The 24,553-nt window shown below is 53.1% G+C and overlaps 5 protein-coding genes across 5 annotated transcripts; 3 read left to right on the top strand and 2 right to left on the bottom strand.

The window, feature by feature from the left end:
• Window positions 1-1,311: 1,311 nt before the first annotated feature.
• On the bottom strand, window positions 1,312-7,935 carry AO090026000009 (uncharacterized protein; the record flags this gene model as incomplete). The annotated part of the gene is made up of 6 exons (XM_001821459.1): window positions 1,312-1,365; window positions 1,420-2,832; window positions 2,892-3,449; window positions 3,502-7,224; window positions 7,289-7,583; window positions 7,649-7,935. 6 exons carry the CDS (start codon window positions 7,933-7,935, stop codon window positions 1,312-1,314), a joined length of 6,330 nt encoding a protein of 2,109 aa, XP_001821511.1.
• A 752-nt stretch (window positions 7,936-8,687) lies between these two features.
• On the top strand, window positions 8,688-9,319 carry AO090026000010 (DUF1772 domain-containing protein; the record flags this gene model as incomplete). The annotated part of the gene is made up of 2 exons (XM_023236267.1): window positions 8,688-9,107; window positions 9,260-9,319. 2 exons carry the CDS (start codon window positions 8,688-8,690, stop codon window positions 9,317-9,319), a joined length of 480 nt encoding a protein of 159 aa, XP_023090855.1.
• A 304-nt stretch (window positions 9,320-9,623) lies between these two features.
• AO090026000011 (SDR family oxidoreductase) lies at window positions 9,624-10,613 on the top strand (the record flags this gene model as incomplete). Its single annotated transcript, XM_001821461.1, has 4 exons — window positions 9,624-9,726; window positions 9,779-10,316; window positions 10,375-10,474; window positions 10,539-10,613. 4 exons carry the CDS (start codon window positions 9,624-9,626, stop codon window positions 10,611-10,613), a joined length of 816 nt encoding a protein of 271 aa, XP_001821513.1.
• Window positions 10,614-11,927: 1,314 nt separating this feature from the next.
• AO090026000012 (uncharacterized protein) lies at window positions 11,928-17,072 on the bottom strand (the record flags this gene model as incomplete). The annotated part of the gene is made up of 3 exons (XM_001821462.3): window positions 11,928-12,050; window positions 12,101-16,662; window positions 16,718-17,072. 3 exons carry the CDS (start codon window positions 17,070-17,072, stop codon window positions 11,928-11,930), a joined length of 5,040 nt encoding a protein of 1,679 aa, XP_001821514.3.
• Window positions 17,073-17,761: 689 nt separating this feature from the next.
• Window positions 17,762-23,608, top strand: AO090026000013 (uncharacterized protein; the record flags this gene model as incomplete). Its single annotated transcript, XM_001821463.1, has 4 exons — window positions 17,762-22,427; window positions 22,481-22,960; window positions 23,009-23,124; window positions 23,204-23,608. 4 exons carry the CDS (start codon window positions 17,762-17,764, stop codon window positions 23,606-23,608), a joined length of 5,667 nt encoding a protein of 1,888 aa, XP_001821515.1.
• Between the last annotated feature and the right edge of the window lie 945 nt (window positions 23,609-24,553).

Genomic DNA, 24,553 nt, shown 5'->3' with positions numbered 1-24,553 from the left:
TCAGCGTATGTAGTACTCGCGCCTCGGGCCATGAGTCTAAGCGACGCTCATGTAATTTAATCATAGCGCTACATACAACGATACATATGGGAGGATCTGCCTCCACTGGCATGTTCGGACTACTATTAGTCCGTCAATCCATTCAATTTTGTCAACTTTGGCTTATTCCATGGAGCCCATAGCCCCTACGAAGGTGCTCAATTAAATCTTGTACGACGATGTGTTATCCTACGAGCGAGCTATCGACGCGGACAGTACATGCCTTTAAACGTACAGAACAAGTCATTGCAAACATAAATGCAGCACAGCATTGTACGTGTTCACGGGCATATCCAGATAGCAAGACCAGCTCAGCCGTGAGTTTTCTAAGTAGTTCGTGAAACCTCACCCCACAACCTCTCTCCATTTTATGCTTGCGCTTTCGTTTTTCAAGACTTTTCTTGTCGTTTCTAGTCATGTCGTCTCTGGAATCAGCATTATCATAGGGACTTATAATCCCCGAACAACCTTGTTTGACTATAATCTACGCTGTCCGAAACCCGCTTTCGCTGTCCGAAACGATCCCCGACGTCCGATGCCACGGCCAACGAGCCGAAAGCTAAGTCAGACGGAATACCAGACAGCTAAGATCTCAATTGTCGTTGCCCTTCATAGGCATTTTCATAGAAATGAAATGGCCCTGACATAGAGGTCCCCGACACACGGTAGTCCAAGAAGAGGCATCCTGCTTCAAGCGAAACGAAATTGGGGGTTCCAAGTTCAGTCGATTGTAAACTCGAGCAAGATAATACGATACCTTTTAGAGAAAACAAGCAAACCGGCGCTTGTCCCGTAGTTGGTACCTGCAGTTACTCAGGTGAGTTCTAAGGACATACCCAACAGGCGCCCTTGGACGCGAGAGAACTCATAGATGGAACGTATCCGTCTGATTAGTATCTCTCCATTCGTGACTGTTTGCTCAAGGGAAAGAAAAGCTCCCTAGGCCCATATAAAATTCAGCTCGTCATTGACGCTGACGCCTACCTCTACGGGTCATGGTCAATAAGAGAACTAAATTAGCCATCACGGCTTCCAAGACGAAGGATGATTGGGAGACGAATTTTCTAAAATGGTGGATATGCTATCATCGTTAAAATACCTATTTATGGAATTGGAATCAATATATACAATGAGCCCTGTAAAACAAGTTTGTAAATCACAGTTTCGTCTTTTCTAACAGCGGCAACAACTGAAAAACACGCCCTTGCTGCCTCCCTCCGCCGAGAGCCATAATAGTTGTAAGTATGCGGGCGGCCCACCGAAACGGGGTTGCTAAGCCATGACCCGGTCGATCAGATCGCTAATTATAGAGACATGTTCCTTTTGCTATCGAGGTGTCAGCATCCAGGTCCGTTCAATCGCAGCCAAAGCACAACCTACCATCAACGTAAAATGATTAGCACCGTCTGCTCGGACAATGTCAAACGAGGCCCCGGGCATGATCGTATCCCACCCATCGGGACCAAATTCCGTCCGCTTCTGAATCATAAAATGCATTCCTTTCATCTTGGGAGCGTCCCGCTCGTCCATGACTGTATCTGCCGCCCAGACGATGCCGACCTTGGGCATCCGGCGCGCATGCAACGGGGCCAGCTTGTAATCCAGCATCACATCCACCACAGCGATAAAGTGTAGGATTAAGTAGGACGGAGGCTCAGTCGAGCCGTCCGGACTAGCCCCCGGCTGGGTAGCGAACAATCCAATGCTATTGCAGTGCTCGTAAAATGCTCGGGGAAGTTGTTCCATGGCTTGGGGAATAGGCGCATCAATGATGATTAACGAATGCACCTCCTCGCCTTGGTTAACAAGTGCCTCGGCCACGACGTAAGCGAATGCACCACCGGACGACCAGCCGCCCAAGTGATAGGGGCCCCGTGGCTGTCGCCGCCGGATCTCATTGCAAAAGCTCTCAATCATAGCTCCATGTGTGCAGTTCATGTTCTCGGGATCCCGAGCATAAGGGCAATTCAGGCCCACAACGGCAGTATCTGATTTGAGGCGCGGCAGGGAGGCGTAGGAGAACGCAGACCCTCCGCCATCAGGGAGCATAAACAGAGTTTTCCGCGCCACCATAGGTAGACCTTGTAGGACGACAGAAGTTGAGGGGCGGCAGTAGGGCTTCAGGTCAAGTGCAGGCGGACTTCCGGTGTCGGCGCCGGACTCACTCGAATGATCGTGATCTTCGCTGGCAAAAATACTATCGGAGGCACTGCTAGACCAATCGATTTCGGGGTTGATGCCGGGAGTAGCTGATGGGGGAGGATCTTCTACATTGGAGCCACTGCCAGCATCCCCGCTTCCCAACATGAAGTCTTTCAAGGCACGCACGGTAGTGCAGTCAATAAAAAGAGAAAACTCAGGCCCCAGGTCCAGCCCCAGGTCCTCTCTGAAGCGGCTCCCAATGACCATTGAGCTCAGAGAGTCGATGCCCATGTCAGCAAAGTTGCTGTCATCGGTGAGCTCCTCGAGGGCAATTCCACTCTCCTCCGAAACGACTCGCATTACAGCATCTAACTTTTCGTTACTGACACCAACTCCTTTTGCCGCTGGAGCGCTTCCGGCAGTTTCCGGTACCGGGGAATGCTTTGGCTGTGGCGGGGTGTGAGAATGAGTGGCCTCTGCTGGAATAGCTTGGCTGGAAACCTGAGTATTAGCTGGTTTATAAGGCGATATTGGCATTGTCGTCGTCGGGGGCGGCGGCGACGGCATTGTCTGAAATCCTAGTTGGCGATCGGCCTTTTTCACTGTAGTCTGCAGGACGACACGCAGTGCACCACGAGGAACTGATCGCAGCTAAATATTAGTCAGTATATGGGTCTCTTCATCGGGTCTACACTGATTGGAAGGCCTACCGTAAGGCCGCGGAAGAAAGCAACGATTTGTTCTCCGTCCAGAACTACCACATCGCCATGCACCAAATCATTCTCCTTCGCTTGACACATCTTGGTGTAGACCTGGTAAGACTTGCTATTATCCAGCGGTTGGTAGATCTGGAACGAGTCCCAACCGTGATTGACGTAGACCTGTTTCTCAATGTCGACATTGTCATTGGCATTCATAGCAAAACCGGCCACCTGGGTGATGGCATCGACGTGAGCTGGGTGAGCTGCGAAGGTGCCTTCCGACGATCCCAACGAGAAGTCTACACCACTTGCTGCCTCGTTCTCTGCTTCGTTCAGCACCAGATAATCTAGGAGCATGTAGTCGGGATTAAACCGAGCCATGCTGCTCATGAGCTTGTACCCGGTCTTCCTATTGTATCGCATGAACTGTCCCTTAGCATGGCCATCATGTAACTGACGAATGTGGGTCTTGTACTCAGACACAGACCGGCGTAGAGATTTCAACTGTGCATCGCTTGTGAATCTGACAGTACAGCTGGCATGCTCCGTATCGAGCTTCCCATCGGCCTAGATAAATTAGTATTACATTACCATCTTACGAAACCTGGAGACAACGTACAAAATAAGTGGCGAATTTGACTTTGGCGCTTCGCGTAGTAGCAGCAGCCTTGGGCGGCCACTCCATGGTAAGCGTCGTGCGCAGCAATTGAGGTCCCTTCCCATGGGGAACCAACGCTTTGTCCACCACCATGTCGGACACGTCCACAAGGCCATCTATGGCACCGGCCCCCGGATGTCCCGCACGGAGCCGTTGCATACTATATTGGCCCACTTGCATGGCGATGTCAGCATAAAAGGAAGGGGTACACAAAGGGATCCCATCGACAAGGTGCCCTCGAGCGAGGCCGTTAACATCCTTCCGAGATATGTCTGTCTCCACAACTAGGGTGGCGCCCAAAGGTTTGGTCGTCTCTTCTACCACTCGATGGAGTGTCGTGGTGGTCTTGATTTCGGGGAAGGCCTCCTTGCTAGGGTCCAGTTTGGATGGACGGTGAGGCGTCGACTCAGGAGGCACTTGGTAGTCGGCCGTTTTGATTTCGTGGCCAGGAGCGGCGCACTTACAATCCTGCTGGTGGCGATGCAGACACCAGTCACCCTGATACGGGATGTAGTAGTCCTTCAAATCCCAGCCGTAGCTCGGCAGATCCACCACCTTCTGGGAGGAGGCGAAAGGGGCGTGATAATTCTTCCAATTAATATCCCACCCACCCGTGTAGACCGAGGTGAGAATCTTCTGCAGGCTGGGCCAAATGGCCTTGTTAGGTGCTAGAGTGGGTAAGGTGCTAATTTTGTCTCCCAGTGTCATTTTCACCATGCCCGAGATTAATGGCTTCGGTCCCAGCTCAATGACGAGGGTTTTGTCGTCGATGAGTCCCTTTTCTCGTGCAGATCTCAAAGCTTGGGCCATATCTACGGTGTGACGACAATGTTGCGCGACATATGATGGAGTCACGACGCCTTGTTCGTGGATTTCTGTTCGCAGCAAGGGAGAGAGAATTGGTAGTTGAGGCTTGGCAAATGTCGCTCCCTGAGCCAGGGCCTCAAAGTCGTCCAGAATAGGTTGCACCTGGGCAGAATGGAAGGCAAACGGCAGTTTCAACAGCGTGCATTTGATCCCGTTGTCCGTCATAGCGCGTTGAACCTCGGCAACATTCTTAGTGGTGCCACTGAGAACGGTATCTTCAGGGCCATTAATACAGGCTACCTCACAGTCATGATCCCGGATCCATTGGGACAACGCTTCAGGGGTAGCTTTTACAGCCAGCATGGCATGCGTCCCGCGTTGGCAGCGCTGCTGGAGTAGCTCTGCTCTTTGACCAACCAGGTAAACGACGTCTGAGGCCGAAAGAACTCCCGCCGCATACAGGGCTGCAAATTCACCCAAACTATGCCCCACTGTCACATCGGCACGGATCCCGAAGTAGGTCATGAGGTTAGTAAGGGCCATTTGGAGGCAAGTGATAGCCAGTTGCACCACAACGGGAGCCATCTCTTCCACATCCCCTTTAGGTGAAGTACAGACGTGAAGAAAGCTAGGGAAGCCATGACTTTGCGCCAACCGATCAAACTTCTCCAGGTCCTCTCTGAAAGATGGATACGCATCGTACACCTGCTTACCCATAGTTGCATATTGAGACCCTTGTCCCGTGAAAGCAAAGAGAATCTTCGGCTTGCTTTTAGGTCGACTGACTCCGTCCCCGTTCTGTATGGCCATCTCTAGCTTGCGAGTCACTTCTTCAACAGACGCGCCAGTGACGCTCACTCGGTGTAAATAATGCCATCGACGCGCAGTAGTAGTATATGACAGCTGCACGAGATCAGTGTGGGGGTTTTTCAGGAGATACTGATGCAGTCGTTCGAGGTTGGTTTTCATGGAAGCCCCCACATGCGCAGACAGGGCGACGATATGACTAGAGCGCGGATCCTTCTCTGTCGGCCAGTGACGCTCCGGAGCGTCTTCCACTATCAACGCAGTATTCCCTCCCGCGGCACTGAAGTTGTTGATAAGCACCCTGCGCGGAGTGTGTGTGCGTGGCCAGGGCTTGGGTTCAAAGGCGATGTGCACATTGCGAGCTCCAAGGTCAGGGAAGTTGCGGTTGATTTTGCTGCCCGGTTTGATGCCGCAGTGAGGAGGTATGGTATCGTGCTGCATCATCATCAGAACCTTAATAAGGCTCGTAACCCCAGACACTCCCTCTCCATGTCCTACGTTGGCCTTGGCTGAGCCGACAAATAGTGGCTGATCCGCCTTTCTGGCGGTTTCGGACGGCGCAAACACCGACAGGACTGACTCCATCTCCACCGCATCCCCTACCTGGGTGCCAGTGCCATGCATCTCAATGTAGCTAAAGTCATTGGGGTGGAGTCCAGTGGTATTCAGCGCCGCCGTCATGTTATCGATTTGGGCGCCCACGTGCGGCCGAGTCATCGACTCCGACATGGCTGAGTGATTAGTTTTAGCATCTAGAATAACGCCGAGGATGGGGTCATTATCTGCCAGGGCATCTTCCAGCCGTTTGATGAACACCGTCCCGACCCCCTCAGCTCGGCAGTAACCATCGGCCTTGTCGTCGTAGGGTTTGCAGTTGCCAGTCCGGGAAAGAAAGAACCCTTTGTCCAATCCTGTGTGACCATCAGGAGTATAGATCATGTTAGTTCCTCCTGCCACCGCCGTGTCACAGTCGCCCCGCCAGAGAGAATTGCAGGCCAGGTGGATGGCAGCTAGACTGGATGAACAGGCCGTGTCATTGGTATAGCTGGGTCCGGCAAATTCGAAACAGAAGTTAATGCGCCCGGGAATAAACCCCCGGTTTCCACCGGTGATGAAGTATGTGTCAATGTTCTGGGCTGTATTGGTCTCCATCCAGTCGTTACTGGTGACTCCGTGGAAGACCCCAATGCGGTCTCGCTGGGTCGACGGCGTGGTGTCGGGAACCAAACCAGCCCGCTCCATTGCCTCGTAAGTAGACATCAAGGCCATGCGCTGAGCTGGATCCATCTGTGGCGCCTCTTTGGGCGAGATCCCAAAGAATCGGGGATCAAACTCGCCTGAGAAATCCAGCCAACAGCCCCATTTGGTAGCCCCTTTGTTTCGTGCTTTCCCGCTGGGATCCACATGCGTGTTGATGTCCCACCGTCGACGGGGAACCTCTTTACAAACATCCAACCCTTTGTATAAAAGGTCCCAAAAGCTTTCGGTGGTCGGTGATTCAGGGAACCTCCCCGACATGGACACAATAGCCAGCTTGCACTTGCCTGCGCCTGGTCGACCTGAAGCTGGGATGGCTCGTCCGGTGTCAGTCCTTGTCTCTGTACTGACAAAGCTGACTGGGAGAATGTTGCTCATTGTCTCATTCATGCGAGTCAAGAATGGGACGATGGTGACGCTCTTGACCTGACGAGATTGCAAAAGGCGTGGCAGTCCAGTCTCAACCAAGTCTAGTCGCACTTGCTCCAAGAGAGTCTCAGACAAGGCTACCTCTATAAGGTCCCGGTAGTTGGTAGTCTGGACTACATTCCCCGTGACATGGGAAATATAAGGTATTTGGCCGGGCAGTTGCTCCCAAGGAGTAGTAGGCGTCGTGTCTAGTATAGTAGTGATATCTGCCTGCGTGAAGAGGGCGCCATTGTGGGCCGGTAAACAGATGGGAATTGGGGCAGTCCGGTGCTGGGCCATCTGAGGCATCGCACAGAACGCCCTCAAAGTGGATGGACTGCCACTTAGGGTGATGGCATTCTTAGAGATGCAGCTGATCCACGGGCGCCTTGTCTGAGGTACGTTCTATTGCGTTACATCGTTAGGACAACATCTTTTCCTGGGTACCGAAAGATATAGAAGCACTCACTGTGGTCTGACAGAACACTTCAATCTGATCACGAGCTTGCTGGGGATCCAGACCCCAAACAATGGTAGACCAAGGGTCACCTCGATCATCGCTACACCCATCCACCCGATCCCGCATCTCCAGGGCGCAAAGACCGAGGCGGAAGGCAATCAACACAGTTTGTACAGCGATAGGCAGCAGCTCTGACAAGGAGCGACTGCAGCTTACCGCCACAGCGGCCAAGGAACCCATGCAGAATCCCAGCACGTAGCTGTCACTGGGCTGTGGGTACATGTTGCCAGATTCCTCATACTCCCTAGTACGATTTTTAGAAGAAAGTAAAGGGACCGATCTAAGGCAGCACAAAAAGAGGGAACGTACCGGATGAAGCATCCCAACTGGCAGAGGCACACTAGAGCGGTTCGAAATGCCGGGGTCAGTTTGCCGTCGACATACTTCTGGACCATTTGGCGCAGGTCAGCGGTTCGAGCCAACTTGTGATCAACCGTGTTCATGCTCTGCAGCATCTGGGCTCGCACGACATAGTGGGACTGGTCAAGAAAGGCGGCTAGAATAGGGCTGTCCTGGACGGATAGTAAACTGCGGAGCTTGGGAACAAAATCCGCTGTCTGATCGCCGAAGAGAAAGAGTTGCCTTGATTGAGCCATTGTGGGATAGGGTATGAGATTGTTGAAACTGGATGGAAGCAGGTCCGCCCCGAGGAGCTATATGAAGCTATATCAGTATTTGAAAACTACACTTCGAGATACTTCGTCGTTGACCGATGAGCTGAGTCGTATCGGAGCCCTCAGCTCTGCCGTCCAGGTTACCAAGAGGCCAGACAGCCGCGGACCAGTGTTACTTCCGAAAATGAGACCATGGTGTATGTCTTATTACACCACGTGGCCATCGAAGAGACTCAGCTTAGGACTACACGTCTAGCATCCCGTTTCCCGGGTCAGCAAGAGGAGCCTTCAGCCATTTCGACTGTACAAAGGCCTCCTATAATCATGTCCGATGTGATTGCATTAGACTCTTCTTCGGCAAGGAGAGCCTGTACGATCTCCATGACAGCATATGGAGGATCTCCGTGACCTTTCTCCGAGGGATCTGCGTGTGTAGCTCGCTTTCCGACACGGCCTTTACCACCCCCAATCTCCCTCGCGTACCCGACACAGACCGATTGTGACCGCTCTTAGACAAAGCACGAGGGGCGAAAGAAGAATTAAAGAACGTGTTCCTCCTTGCAGACGGGGAGTTGGCTGTCCATGCCTCTTTCAGTCGTATATTCACTAGAAGAACAAACAAGATGGGCACCGAATATGTGGCCGTCCTCACGGGGTCCTTTTTGACGGGTATCTTCCCCATCTCTACACCCATTGAAGGTTTGGTAAGCACCTAATCAGATGCAGGAGCCATGATGAACCTCCACCTGCTCACCATTCCCATTCTTATCGAGACCACCCGGCAGCCAGCCCAGTTGGTGCACCAATGGAGCCGTATTTTCTACAGCGGCCATCGTAAAGGTCCTGGAATCGCCTTGGTGACGGGTGCCCTGTACGGATATGCCGCGTGGGCCAAGTACTCTGTCGGTGAACCTTGGCATCACTGGATGGTCGCCGGCGTCACGACGGTGAGCATGGTGCCTTACACATGGATGTTCATGAACGCTACGAACACCGCCCTCTTCCACGCCGAGGATCAGTTCGAGAAAGGGGGCGTGGAAATTAGCTTGCAGGAGAGCGTGAGGTTGGTAGGGAAGTGGGATTGGCTGAACACTGTGCGAGCGCTCTTTCCACTGGCGGGCTCGGTGATGGGGATGCTGGGAGTGTGCGGCGTGGTGCGGTACTAATGGTGATGGTCTTGACCATGCAGAGCTAAGGGAGATGCCGGCGCGTATTACTCAGATGTTTATGGATGTAACTAGTGGTAAATTCGGACTGACCAAAACGTCTGTCACTTGTGAGTTGCAACCTAATGCAAGAACCCTAGCGGTCAGCGAATGTTAAGTCGAGCGGACATGGCCACGCATGTCCGTCACTGCTATGGTGACCTATTGCTAGTAGAGGCCACATAGGCTACTCAAAATTGACATGAGCAGATCTCTGCTATTAAGTCGGTGATTAGCGTGCTGGATGCGCAAATATCATTAGATATGCCTTTTCTTTCTTTTCTTCTTTATTTTTCTTTTGGGGGCGCCAGCACGGAGATCGAATTTGTTGGCATACCATCAAATGCCTGCCACCCAACCGCCCAACTCGGCCAGCGACCAACACACCACCATATATAGTGGGATACGATCATGGGTCTTTGGTGGTTTCAACATTTCTTGAGTACTTTTCTAAGCCGTGACATAATGAACGGATCACTTAGCCAGCACGGTCAAGAGAGGCTCTCTACGCCATGCCGGGACAGACCGCCTGAGGAGACGGTGTATTTGGTCACCGGGGCCAGCCGAGGTACGGTCTATCGAATCAGGGGGTCCTACGATATTTTACTCATCACACGCAGGCATCGGACGAGGTCTCATTGAAGCTTTTCTCCAACGTCCCAAAAGCACCGTGGTCGCTTGCGTGCGCAACGTCGCCACCGCTACGCCGGCGCTCTCGCCACTAACCGTCGCTGAAGGCAGTCGGATGATCATAGTGCAGCTTAACTGCGACTCGGAAACTGATGCCCAGGCAGCCGTCCAGACATTGCGGGAGGAGCACGGGGTGACGCACTTGGACGTGGTGGTTGCCAATGCGGCCATGGCGACGAACTTTGGGCCCGCGTCCACCATGCCCCTCGAGCATCTCCAGGCACACATGATGGTCAACATGTATGCTCCCGTCCTACTGTTTCAGGCAACCCGCCTGATGCTGCAGCAGTCCAAGCAACAGGCCAAGTTTGTCTTGATCGGCGCCCCGATCAGCACCATCACCAACATGCACGACTATGCGCGGGCCCCACTGACGGCGTACGGAGTGTCGAAGCTGGCGGCCAACTACATGGTGCGCAAGTTCCACTTTGAGAACAAATGGCTCACGGCCTTCATCATCGATCCAGGGTAATCACAGTCCGGGGGTTCTTGTCGCAACGTATAGTCGCTGACCGAAACATGCTAGACATGTGCAGACTGATATGGGCGACCAAGGAGCGCGGCTGATGGGCCGTCCGCAGGCCCCAACAACTGTCGCAGACAGTGTGGCAGGCATCTGTGCTCGGGTATGATCATTGCCTTCTTCTTTGCGCGCGCAGGGAGCGACGTGGGCTAACGTTAGGGTGGTAGATTGATGAAGCGACCAAGGAGACTACATCGGGGCACTTCGTTATCCACACGGATGGATCTCAACTCCCCTGGTAGGACGCTAGTGACGACGAAGCGCAGTCATATGTTTCTGAGACGAGCAGAAACGTGCTGGCGTGGAGCTGGTCCAGAAAGGCGCGGTGAGGTCCTGGGTTCGTGTCGCGGCGGCTTTCGCTCGATCAGTTCGTGTATGACCTTTTCGGTCTTTCCCGTTCCGTCTGTTTAGGCTCTCACAAGATAAAACCAAATTGAAACCTAACGTTCGTTTTCATGGACCCCTGATGGAAATATCGATGTGCGTAGAAAGGGCGATGAAATCGAACCGGGGAGAGCGAACGCGTCAAGGCCAGCGGAAAGCCGAAAGAGGCGGTAAACATTGGTGCCTGAATAAACTGGCCGCCAACACCACCCCTATTGATCTTCCGTGGCACCCGCAAAAGAACCACAGGTGCATGCTCAACGATGATATGACTAGACTAAGAGAACTTAGGTGAGAGGAATACGGACCTTTGTGGTGCCGTTTATTTGCATCATGAAGAATACTTCCCTAACCTAGCAGTTTTTCTCATCGCGAAGGGTTGAACCCCGTGTCCTGTACTACACCACGGTAGAGTTGAAATATATATTTTTTTCGGTAAGAGTGTCGATCTCAGATGATCGAGAGATACAAATAGTAGTAGTAGTAGTAGTAGTAGTAGTAGTAGTACGCAGAGGAGATTCTATTCGACTAGTACACGAAAGTCTGCAACGTTGAAAATACATTTCCGCGATCGTAAGAATATACCAGTTTCCTGAATTCGAGATTTAGTGCATGCTAATTCAAAGCCATGGGGTTGAGCTGTGCCTCTGGCTTTCATCTCCGCTCCCGAGGGGTTTACTAAAGTACTCCGTAGTTAGTGCCAGCCCAAGGACCTGCCAAAGAACGTGCGCAGGAATGTAATCACATGACCTTCAATTCCACTATCTAGTTAGTAAGCGGGCCAGCGGCCAATAATGTGCTGGATGAATTGAAAACCAATGAAAAGCCAGATCGATGGACAAACCATCCAACCAATCAGAATGGAGAAGGTGAAAACACTCCGCTGCTCAACTATAGACACACTAGGCCGCGGGCGGCGGAGATCAGCCTCAGGACAATAAATCGGCAGTACCTAATCACACCGCCCTCTCTAACCGTCTCCCCACTTCGACGTTGCCTGAGCGTTAATTCGCTCATCCCGATTATCCATCATCTGACTAGCAGCCAATTAATGGAATCGATTCCTGGAAGATTGGACGCACGAGTGCATCAATCTTTACTACTATAAACTCTGTACAATACACGAGGTTCATGGGATATCATCAGGTTCAAATTCTGGCGACGACCAGTCATTATGAAGCACCAGACATCAGCCCCAGCGCCACCGCTATCACCGCATCGTCGCCATAGCTGATGCTCAGTTGCACTCCTTCCAATCCTCGTTGCCGCGCCGCTGTTTGCGCAGCACCCCAGAGCTGTTGTCTGTCAGTGATGCATGGATTTTAATTGATCAAGAATCGCATACCTTGACTTTCGGCGCGCCGTTACCTCCATGCTCGATCTCAATCTCTTTCATGGCTGCCCCCGCGCCCTGTGAATGTGTCTGGAGACATTTGAACACCGCCTCTTTTGCACACCACCGACTGGCATAGGCCGCGCGCACATCCGCACTCTTTTCAGCCCAATCGCGCTCCCTTACCGTATAATTGCGCTCAACAAAGATGGCATTCTTGTATGCGTCGAAGGAGGCGAGAGGAACCAGGTCCACGCCCACCGTGCCGCCGGGAGACATATGCGGTCGCACTTTCTCCTCGATCCAGGCGGAGGAGATGCCCTTCACTAGCTCAGTGGGTTCGCCGGGAGGTGGCAGAGCATCATCATCGAGGGCGGGAGTGGCATCGGGACGAAACCGATACTGGCCCGTCGACGGATCCTGGGAGATACGTGCCAAGGGATCGAGAAAAATGCGGGGGGCATCCGGCTCGTCGTACGGGTTTTGCGTCTGGATCTTCACCACCGTCTGCGACATGACCGCCGCGGCGTAGGCGCGATCACCCGCCTCGGTTCGAACCCTCACCTTGCGATAGTAGTCCTCAACCTCGGAGCGGGGGAGCGTCGCAAAGAAGTACTTGGGGGCAACGCCGACGACTTGGCCCCCCTTCTGTCCGAAGCCAAATGAGGTCAGCAGGAATGCCTTGACCTCACGTAGCTGCACGGTGCGCGTAGGGAAGCAGAGATGAGACGCGCTGCGCAGGGCCTCGTCCAGCGTGTCAAGATTGCGGTTGCCCGGCACCAACCCCGAGTCCAGTACTTGCAGGCATCCATTGAGCATCCATGCGGCCGCTGGGGCTTTAGGGTGTCCCGTCACTGACTTTTGGCAGATGGCCCACAGGGGGCGGCCAGGAGTGCGACCTAAATGGCGCATCTGCGTCTCGATCACCTCGGGCTCATTGAGATCGTTACCGCGCGTCGAGGTGCCGTGCAATGAGGCCACATCCAGGTCGTCGATAGTCAGCCCCCAAGTCGCAAGCGCTGCTCGTAGCGGAGCCATATCAATGGTGGATCGGGCGCGTTGTGCACGAGGAGCGGGATTGCTGATTGAGGTGATTGAGGTCAGTGATGATTTGTCCGAGACTTCAGATGATGTGCTGCTACGGCTACTCGGGCGCGACGTGACGGATATCATACTGGATCGAGCGCGCTCACGGGAGAAGCTTAGAATGCCCTGGCCCGGTGCTGGCACCGAGGAACCGATCTTGTCGGCGGCCATGGCTGAGCTGGCAATGACCGCATAGATAGGAAGACCCATTTGCAGGGCGATGTCACCTCGACACAGCAGCTGTACACCGCAGCCATGCGCCTCGACAAAGCCAGCACGACTCTCAGCCATGGGGCGCGACATCTCCGAGGGCTGTCGACCGCAGGCGATCTCCTCTTCAACGTTGACCGTGGCCTTAAGTTGTGCGAAACCATACGATGCCTCCTCCTGCAGATCGTCGTAGCCACCCACAAGACACATCTTTGTCTTGCCCGCCATGATTGACTCGTAGCCGGAATCGATCGACTCGACCCCGGTGGCACATGCGCCGACGGGAGTTTTGATCGGCCCCGTGCAGCCAAGGAGTAGCATATTAACCCAGGCAGCAGGTGTGTTGAGATAAGTGTCTTGCAGAACATCCGACGGAATCTCATGGTCGAAGTAGACATCTCGGTAGAGCTGACGAGTCTTCGTCGGCCCACCCATGGAGGATCCGATAAAGTTGCCTAGTTCCGAGAGGTGAATGTGTCGAAAGACCTCAAGAGGGTGAGTTATACCGGCACTGTAAAATGCCTCCGCCACGCAGCAAATTGTATAGAGCGTGACGGGGTCGACCTGATGAATTAGGTTCTCAGGGATGCCGTACTTGGCTGGGGTCCATCCCTTCGGCAACTCACCGGCACACGATCCCCAAACAAAGGGAATTGTCTTGGGAACAAGGATAACAGCGCCTCGTTTAAGCTTCACGCGGCATGCGTCGGGATTTCCACTGGGGCGGATAGAAACGTTAGCTCCATGGCGGAGACGCATGGCGTTTGCGGTAAGTTGAGATACTTCAAACTCGGGCAGATCCTCCTCGACAGCGACCTCCTGCAGGACCTCCATGCGCTCTGGGTCGTACGAGGTGGACTGGATAGGACGGATACCGGTGTGGTTGTCAATGTGGTCCCCGTACAGTGCCTGGATCTCGCCATCCCGCACTGGCTTTCCGGTCTGAGTATCCACCCAGCCGACGTAGGATTCATCGTCGACGTGGCGGATGAGGTTCATCAGCCAGGCAAGTTCGACATAACCGGCTGAAGTCCACTGGCCCTGGCTCTCTATTTCCCACCGTAATCGCGCGCTACCCCATGGCCCCAGCTCCGAGTACCCGACCACCACCACAGCATTGGCCGGATCTTGCAACCTTTCCAGCCGTGGGGACAGCGGACGAATCTCTTGCTCATAATTGGGGAGACGGGGATAGCCTACACGAAGGCTACTGCGGGGGTGCACTGGGGTCACGGGTGCTTGCAGGGTAGGTTTTGTTCCCGGAGACAAGAATCTCTCATGCTCATCCTCGGCCTGCACGGCACGGATCACCTCGGCTGCCAGCTGGACTTTTTGGTGCAATTGGGCTAGGAAACCGGGGATGCTACCCAACGTTCCCAAGCTGCCGGTGAAATCGGCATCCAAAGGTCCATCTTCACAATGGGCCACAAAGTCGGGGGTTAACAGCATGGCTATGTTGAGTGCCATCTCGGCCACGGAAAATGTGCGTATTCCGTGTTCCTCGACCGTTTCGGCTATGATATCATGGGCCGTCATTAGACCGGTCGACCGGGTCCAACCGATACGAACACCGCAGATAGATAACTGGTCTGACCAAGACTCTGATCGGATGCGATGGAACAGGCTCTCAAGGGCTAGCTTTGACTCCGGATACATCCCATCGCCACCGAAGATGCCGTGATTTGGCGACAGTGGCAGCAGCACCTGCGTCGGATGGCAGTCAACCCCGGCATCTCGTTTACAGTGGACGATATGCCCCAGCAGGCGGAAGACATTGACCAGCATTAGCCGGTGGCCCAGCTCGCTCTGTCCCCGAATGTCATGCATCTCGGTGCTATAGTCGGATGCGGCAGCGAAGGGAAGGATGGCATCCAGGTCCCAATTTAGCCCACGGGGATCGTAGACGTGCCGGATCAGCCCTTCGCAATCTTGGGCGCTGGCTAGATTGCAAGGAACTACCCGCAGCTCGGAGAACTTCGCGCCGTGATTATCGTACATCTGCTGGAAGTATCTGGATGTCGTCGCCGGCTCCCTGCTCGTCGTCACCAGTACTCGGGCCCCTCCCTCTAACATTAGACGCACCACTCCCGCTCCTATCGAACCCTGACCCGCTCCCGTCACCAAAAAGGTTTTACCAACAAACGAGATTCCATCATGGAGTGCTAAGCACATGGCGTCAAGCAGAGCGTCGGTCAAGTTGCTCTGAGTATCGACGTCGGCTGAGTTGAGACCAATGAAAGATGCGCCTTGGCGGAGCGACTGGATGTACGCAGTGGGGCCACTCATTCCCTGGCGCGGCGCCTCCGCGTATTCAATCTTGCCGTCCTTTGTAATGGTGGTGTGGGGGCCCACCGCCGGGAGAATGAGGCGTGCCTTCGGGCAATCCGCCACTGTGGATGTGATGGCCTGCTCAAGGAGTCGCGAGGCGGCATGGTATCCGGGCAAAGAACCTTGCTTGAAGTAGGCGTCACAGGAAAGACTGCGTACCATGTTGAGGAGGGCCTCATCGGCTCGGTTACAGAGACGATTGAGAAAAACTTTGAAGGCCAGGGCGTCGTCCACGAATTCACTGTAGGAAGGACGGCGATAGAAGGCCAAGACATCCTGCCGTGCCATGTTCCACCACGAGCCATAGCGTCGCGACTTCTTTACATCCAGCATTGGTGATATCCCGGCGAGAAACTCGGGGGTCATCTCAGCCGTCCAGAGATCGACTTTCTGCTGAAGTTCCGCCACCAAAGCATCCGACTGAGAGGCTTGAGACCCCGACAAATCAATTTGTAAGTATTCTGCTAGCGCTTGGAACTGTTGAACTCCGAGCCTACGGTGCGCCTTGGAAAACTCGGCTACCACAGCCGGATCAACCGCCGACGATGCCATAGCATCTTCATTCATATTGTCTTGTCTCGGGCGGAGGGTAATGCCACACGATTCGGCGTACATGGATGACACGTTGTCCCAGTACTCTTCCGCTGCGCTCGATGAAGTTAAACGCGATGGGGGTTCTGACGCAATGGCATAGAGCAGCACCGCTGTTTGTCGCAAGGGTCCTAGACCCCACTTGTTTGCTAGGTGGGCTCGAATAGCGTTGGCGTTGAAGTCACTAGGCATCTTGGACGAGATTAGTTTGGCAACTGCCGCGGAGGACGTTTTCCCCAGTTGCACTGTTGGGTTGGCCTCGCCAAAGTCCCGCAGCAGGATCTGCTCTGGTGCATCCGGGATGGAGCTGAACTCGTTGTGTATATCCCCCACGAGCTCGTTCTGCAGAGAAGACCGACCTGGAAGATGACATCAGACATAGGGTACTGCTGCGCGTAGGAAATATGGCCATACCACCCGACAAGTCTTTGATTGACTTTGAGGTAGGAAGTTGAGCAATTGCCGTCTTCAGCTTTCTGGCAACAAGAGCCTGAACAATTTGCACTCGAGATAGCGCCACATCTTCGATCACGATCTTTGAAGCACTTATAGGCGAAACATTGGGCGCTTGGGGTAGCGAGGGAGGGCTAGAGAGAGGCGGTAGCTCTGTAGGCGCTTCCTCGGTGATTTGGGTTACACCTGGGGCTTGTCTCTCGTCATACTCATAACAAAGCTTCTTCGCGTCTAACGAGCTTGCGAGAAGCTGAATAGAGGAGGCGGCCAATCTCTTCCCTTGGATGACTATGCCTCGCACCGCTTTTTGGGCCATGTCCGTCAGGATGCTGGACGGACCCAGCTCGACGTAGCGTTGAACAGCATTCTGTTCACCGATTAAATGTTCCTGCGTGTCGACCCTGAGTCGATTGTCTGGTTAATATGTCCTCCACGTTGAAGCGATACGGTTGATGGAGTGTTATCAGAGTCTCACCAGCGGACAGGGAATGCTAATTGATGTCTGTACGAAGGTGAGATTAGCTGGCCATGCGTTGCAGTATACCGAGAAAGGGGCTGGAGTTATTACGCAAGGAGCTCGACCAATAGTTGATGTGCAATATATTGATCATCCATGGCTTCTGGTCCCATATCGATACTTCGTTAAAGACACGAGCTGCGCGATCCGCCGCTGGAATAAGATAGGAATGCTTTAATAGCCGTGAAATAGTAGCGCTCATATAAAATTAGTATCGGTTCAATGCTCGAACACCTAAGTTGATCACCGGGCAATGATACGTTGCAGCCCGAACCCCGAATCCCGACTCTCGTCGCTGAGCTGAAAGGAAGACGCCTCGGCTTGTCAAGAATGTCAGCCAAGCTGTGCACATCATGTGCACCAGACAGACTAGGCCGAAGGTTGGAGGCCTCAAAATCTCTTTTCTTTCTCCCTTGTCCTGGTAAAAGTTTACATACTCCCCTTTGACTACTATAGCTTCACTCTAAGGTGATTGTTTGCGTCTAAGGATGGGTTCCGTTGGTAGGGAACATGAGTCAATCCCCATCCAGGCCGCGCAGAGAGGCGCTGCCCGGATCTGCGCTGCTTTTGGAGGTCAAGGATCTAACAATCTGGATGTGTTAAAAGGTCTACAGGAGTTATACAAGCGGTATGGCCCAGATCTGGATGAGCTACTAGACGTGGCATCCAACACGCTTTCGCAGCTGGCATCTTCCCCTGCTGCAATAGACGTCCACGAACCCTGGGGTTTCGACCTCCGACAATGGCTGACCACACCGGAGGTTGCTCCTAGCAAAGAAGTTCTTGCCCTGTCACCACGAAGCTTTCCCTTAAATACGTTACTTAGCCTAGCGCTCTATTGTGCAACTTGTCGAGAGCTTGAACTTGATCCTGGGCAGTTTCGATCCCTCCTTCATAGTTCCACGGGGCATTCCCAAGGCATATTGGCGGCTGTGGCCATCACCCAAGCCGAGAGCTGGCCAACCTTTTATGACGCCTGCAGGACGGTGCTCCAGATCTCTTTCTGGATTGGACTCGAGGCTTACCTCTCCACTCCATCCTCCGCCGTCTCGGATGCCATGATCCAAGATTGCATCGAACATGGCGAGGGCCTTCTTTCCTCGATGCTAAGTGTCTCCGGGCTCTCCCGCTCCCAAGTTGAGCGAGTAATTGAGCACGTCAACAAGGGACTCGGAGAATGCAACCGATGGGTTCATTTGGCCCTGGTTAACTCCCACGAAAAGTTCGTCTTAGCGGGGCCACCACAATCCTTATGGGCCGTCTGTCTTCATGTCCGACGGATCAGAGCAGACCATGACCTCGACCAGTCGCGTATCCTGTTCCGCAACCGAAAGCCTATGGTGGATATATTATTTCTTCCTATATCCGCACCATTTCACACACCGTACTTGGACGGTGTTCAAGGTCGCGTTATTGAGGCTTTGAGCTCTGCTTCGTTGGCTCTCCATTCCATCAAAATCCCCCTCTATCACACGGGCACTGGGAGCAACCTACAAGAACTACAACCACATCAGCTAATCCCGACTCTTATCCGCGCTATTACCGTGGACCAACTGGACTGGCCACTGGTTTGCCGGGGCTTGAACGCAACGCACGTGTTGGACTTTGGACCTGGACAAACATGCAGTCTTATTCAGGAGCTCACACAAGGAACGGGTGTATCAGTGATCCAGTTGACTACTCAATCGGGACCAAAATCCGTTGGAGGCCATCTGGCGGCAGTGAACTGGGAGGCCGAGTTTGGCTTACAACTTCATGCCAATGTCCACGGCGCAGCTAAATTGCACAATCGAATGACAACACTGCTTGGGAAGCCTCCTGTGATGGTAGCCGGAATGACACCTACTACGGTGCGCTGGGACTTTGTCGCTGCCGTTGCTCAAGCTGGATACCACGTCGAACTAGCTGGAGGTGGCTACCACGCAGAGCGCCAGTTCGAGGCCGAGATTCGGCGCCTGGCAACTGCCATCCCAGCAGATCATGGCATCACCTGCAATCTCCTCTACGCCAAGCCTACGACTTTTTCCTGGCAGATCTCTGTCATCAAGGATCTGGTGCGCCAGGGAGTTCCCGTGGAAGGAATCACCATTGGCGCCGGCATCCCTTCTCCGGAGGTAGTCCAAGAATGTGTACAGTCCATCGGACTCAAGCACATCTCATTCAAGCCTGGGTCTTTCGAAGCCATTCACCAAGTCATACAGATCGCGCGTACCCATCCTAGCTTTTTGATCGGGTTGCAATGGACCGCAGGACGAGGGGGAGGACATCATTCCTGGGAAGACTTCCATGGACCTATTCTGGCAACCTACGCTCAAATCCGATCATGTCCGAATATTCTCCTCATTGTAGGTAGTGGATTCGGTGGAGGCCCGGACACGTTTCCCTACCTCACGGGCCAATGGGCCCAGGCCTTTGGCTATCCATGCATGCCCTTCGACGGAGTGTTGCTCGGCAGTCGCATGATGGTGGCTCGGGAAGCCCATACGTCAGCCCAGGCAAAACGCCTGATTATAGATGCGCAAGGCGTGGGAGATGCAGATTGGCACAAGTCTTTCGATGAGCCTACCGGAGGCGTAGTGACGGTCAACTCGGAATTCGGTCAACCTATCCACGTTCTAGCTACTCGCGGAGTGATGCTGTGGAAAGAACTCGACAACCGGGTCTTCTCAATCAAAGACACTTCTAAGCGCTTAGAATATCTGCGCAACCACCGGCAAGAAATTGTGAGCCGTCTTAATGCAGACTTTGCCCGTCCCTGGTTTGCCGTTGACGGACACGGACAGAATGTGGAGCTGGAGGACATGACCTACCTCGAGGTTCTCCGCCGTCTGTGCCATCTCACGTATGTTTCCCACCAGAAGCGATGGGTAGATCCATCATATCGAATATTACTGTTGGACTTCGTTCATCTGCTTCGAGAACGATTCCAATGCGCTATTGACAACCCCGGTGAATATCCACTCGACATCATCGCCCGGGTGGAAAAGAGCCTGAAGGATAAGGCATACCGCACGCTTTATCCAGAAGATGTCTCTCTTCTAATGCATTTGTTCAGCCGACGTGACATCAAGCCCGTACCATTCATCCCCAGGTTGGATGAGCGTTTTGAGACCTGGTTTAAAAAAGACTCATTGTGGCAATCCGAAGATGTGGAGGCGGTAATTGGACAGGACGTCCAGCGAATCTTCATCATTCAAGGGCCTATGGCCGTTCAGTACTCAATATCCGACGATGAGTCTGTTAAAGACATTTTACACAATATTTGTAATCATTACGTGGAAGCTCTACAGGCTGATTCAAGAGAAACTTCTATCGGCGATGTACACTCGATCACGCAAAAACCTCTCAGCGCGTTTCCTGGGCTCAAAGTGACGACAAATAGGGTCCAAGGGCTCTATAAGTTCGAGAAAGTAGGAGCAGTCCCCGAAATGGACGTTCTTTTTGAGCATATTGTCGGGCTGTCGAAGTCATGGGCTCGGACATGTTTGATGAGTAAATCGGTCTTTAGGGACGGTTCTCGTTTGCATAACCCCATTCGCGCCGCACTCCAGCTCCAGCGCGGCGATACCATCGAGGTGCTTTTAACAGCAGACTCGGAAATTCGCAAGATTCGACTTATTTCACCCACGGGGGATGGTAAATCCACTTCTAAGGTCGTACTTGAGGTAGTCTCTAACGACGGACAAAGAGCTTTCGCCACTTTGGCCCCTAACATCCCACTCAGCCCCGAGCCCACCGTCGTCTTTTGCTTCAAGGTCGACCAGAAGCCGAATGAGTGGACCCTTGAGGAGGACTCCTCTGGCCGGGCAGAGAGGATCAAGGCATTATACATGAGTCTGTGGAACTTGGGCTTTCCGAACAAGGCCTCTGTTTTGGGTCTTAATTCGCAATTCACGGGAGAAGAACTGATGATCACAACGGACAAGATTCGTGATTTCGAAAGGGTACTGCGGCAAACCAGTCCTCTTCAGCTGCAGTCATGGAACCCCCAAGGATGTGTACCTATCGACTACTGCGTGGTCATCGCCTGGTCTGCTCTTACCAAGCCTCTGATGGTCTCCGCTCTGAAATGCGACCTCCTGGATCTGCTTCACAGCGCTATAAGCTTCCACTATGCACCATCTGTCAAACCATTGCGGGTGGGCGATATTGTCAAAACCTCATCCCGTATCCTAGCGGTCTCGGTGAGACCTAGGGGAACTATGCTGACGGTGTCGGCGGACATTCAGCGCCAGGGACAACATGTAGTCACTGTCAAATCAGATTTCTTTCTCGGAGGCCCCGTTCTGGCATGTGAAACCCCTTTCGAACTCACTGAGGAGCCTGAAATGGTTGTCCATGTCGACTCTGAAGTGCGCCGTGCTATTTTACACAGCCGCAAGTGGCTCATGCGAGAAGATCGCGCGATAGATCTGCTAGGGAGGCAGCTCCTCTTCAGATTAAAGAGCGAAAAATTGTTCAGGCCAGACGGCCAGCTAGCACTGTTACAGGTAACAGGTTCCGTGTTCACCTACAGCCCCGATGGGTCAACGACAGCATTCGGTCGCGTATACTTCGAAAGCGAGTCTTGTACAGGGAACGTGGTGATGGACTTCCTGTACCGCTACGGTGCGCCTCGGGCGCAGCTGCTGGAGCTGCAACATCCCGGGTGGACGGGCACCTCTACTGTGGCAGTAAGAGGTCCTCGACGCAGCCAATCCTACGCACGCGTTTCCCTCGATCATAATCCCATCCATGTTTGTCCGGCCTTTGCGCGATACGCTGGTCTCTCGGGTCCCATTGTCCATGGGATGGAAACCTCTGCCATGATGCGCAGAATTGCCGAATGGGCCATCGGAGATGCAGACCGGTCTCGGTTCCGGAGCTGGCATATCACCTTGCAAGCACCCGTCCACCCCAATGACCCTCTGCGGGTGGAGCTGCAGCATAAGGCCATGGAGGACGGGAAAATGGTTTTGAAAGTACAAGCATTCAACGAAAGGACGGAAGAACGCGTCGCGGAGGCAGATGCCCATGTCGAGCAGGAAACTACGGCTTACGTCTTCTGTGGCCAGGGCAGTCAACGACAGGGGATGGGAATGGACTTGTACGTCAACTGTCCGGAGGCTAAAGCGTTGTGGGCTCGCGCCGACAAGCATTTGTGGGAGAAATATGGTATGGCATTTGCTATCTCGCCGTCTGTAGCTCGTACTAAACTTTTTCACCAGGGTTCTCCATCTTGCACATTGTGCAAAACAACCCTCCGGCCCTCACTGTTCACTTTGGCAGCCAGCGAGGGCGCCGTATTCGTGCCAACTATCTGCGCATGATGGGACAGCCACCGATAGATGGTAGACATCCGCCCATACTGAAGGGATTGACGCGGAATTCGACCTCGTACACCTTCTCCTATTCCCAGGGGCTGTTGATGTCCACCCAGTTCGCCCAGCCCGCATTGGCGCTGATGGAAATGGCTCAGTTCGAATGGCTCAAAGCCCAGGGAGTCGTTCAGAAGGGTGCGCGGTTCGCGGGACATTCGTTGGGAGAATATGCCGCCCTTGGAGCTTGTGCTTCCTTCCTCTCATTTGAAGACCTCATATCTCTCATCTTTTATCGGGGCTTGAAGATGCAGAATGCGGTGCCGCGCGATGCCAACGGCCACACCGACTATGGAATGTTGGCTGCCGATCCATCGCGGATAGGAAAAGGTGAGATCTATCTTCCTCTCTGTGCTGCTCGGTCTAACATGGGTGCAGGTTTCGAGGAGGCGAGTCTGAAATGTCTTGTCCATATCATTCAACAGGAGACCGGCTGGTTCGTGGAAGTCGTCAACTACAACATCAACTCGCAGCAATACGTCTGTGCAGGCCATGTGGGTGATCTCATATCCTGTCTTCCCTCATCCTTGACTTTCCTTGTTACTGACCGTGTTCCCCCTCGCCCGACTGCAGTTCCGAGCCCTTTGGATGCTGGGTAAGATATGCGATGACCTTTCATGCCACCCTCAACCGGAGACTGTTGAAGGCCAAGAGCTACGGGCTATGGTCTGGAAGCATGTCCCGACGGTGGAGCAGGTGTCCCGCGAGAATCGCATGGAACGAGGTCGAGCGACCATTCCGCTGCCGGGGATCGATATCCCATACCATTCGACCATGTTACGAGGGGAGATTGAGCCTTATCGTGAATATCTGTCTGAACATATCAAGGTGGGGGATGTGAAGCCGTGCGAATTGGTGGGACGCTGGATCCCTAATGTTGTTGGCCAGCCTTTCTCCGTCGATAAGTCTTACGTTCAGCTGGTGCACGGCATCACAGGTAGTCCTCGGCTTCATTCCCTGCTTCAACAAATGGCGTGATCATATCTCGTGTGAGGTTACATTGGTCTTGGTTTTGATTCTACTTGACGTTGCTGCTTTTGCTTTCTACTAGAATACCACCTGGTCTAAAAACATGTTCAGCCTCAAAGACTTCCCCTATTGGACGACCGCTGCGTAGAAGTCGATGTAGGAAAGTGCACGTGCGTCGCAGCGGAAGCTTGGAAATCATGACGCAAGATAAGCATACCAACGCTTAAGATGATCGACAACTGTATGTATTACTCTATCTTGGGAAGGTGGATCCTCGGGCATACCCGAAGTGTCAATCCAGCTTCTTGAATAGTAATTCCTTGCATCGTACTTTCTGGTTTTCGCTTTCCGACACATGCTCTGCCCCCTACTGGTTCCTGTCACCGGAGTCCGAGACCAATTTCGTGCATCTGATCATACCGAATTGCTTATAGGAGAATAGAGTGGATCATGCTGACCCTAGTAATGTCAAACACGTATGATTATATTGTTACATGGCTTACTACTTTTTTCTAGGATTTTTACATTGGAAAATCTAATCCGGATAATATACCTGAAACTATGAAATATATATTTCTGTTTTCACCGTATAATTTACTATTACTATATCTTTAGCTACAAGGTAAATTTAACTGAATACACGATATAGATTGTATAGACTGTTCAAGATTCGTATTATTAGTATTCTATATAGAAATTTCACTACAAGCAATTTGAGGGTTTACAGGGAATCATTGAGTCCTTGATCATTACAATGGGCCGGTTATTTTCAATCATTTCGTTGGACGGATCACGGGACCCCACCTGGTTCGAGCGCTCTTAGGGCTTAGGGCTGGTTCAGCTTTCGTAGGGCCCAAACAAGCAACAACACGTTCCACCAACACCAACGACTCTTCACCCTGCTTCTTGTGGGGAGCAATGATGATCGCTCAATCCAGAAATAAAACCTACACG

Source organism: Aspergillus oryzae, chromosome 3, assembly GCF_000184455.2.
Source record: "Aspergillus oryzae RIB40 DNA, chromosome 3".
Lineage (NCBI taxonomy): Eukaryota > Fungi > Ascomycota > Eurotiomycetes > Eurotiales > Aspergillaceae > Aspergillus > Aspergillus oryzae.
Note: the sequence above shows the minus strand (reverse complement) of the source record. Positions and strands in the feature narration are given on the sequence as shown.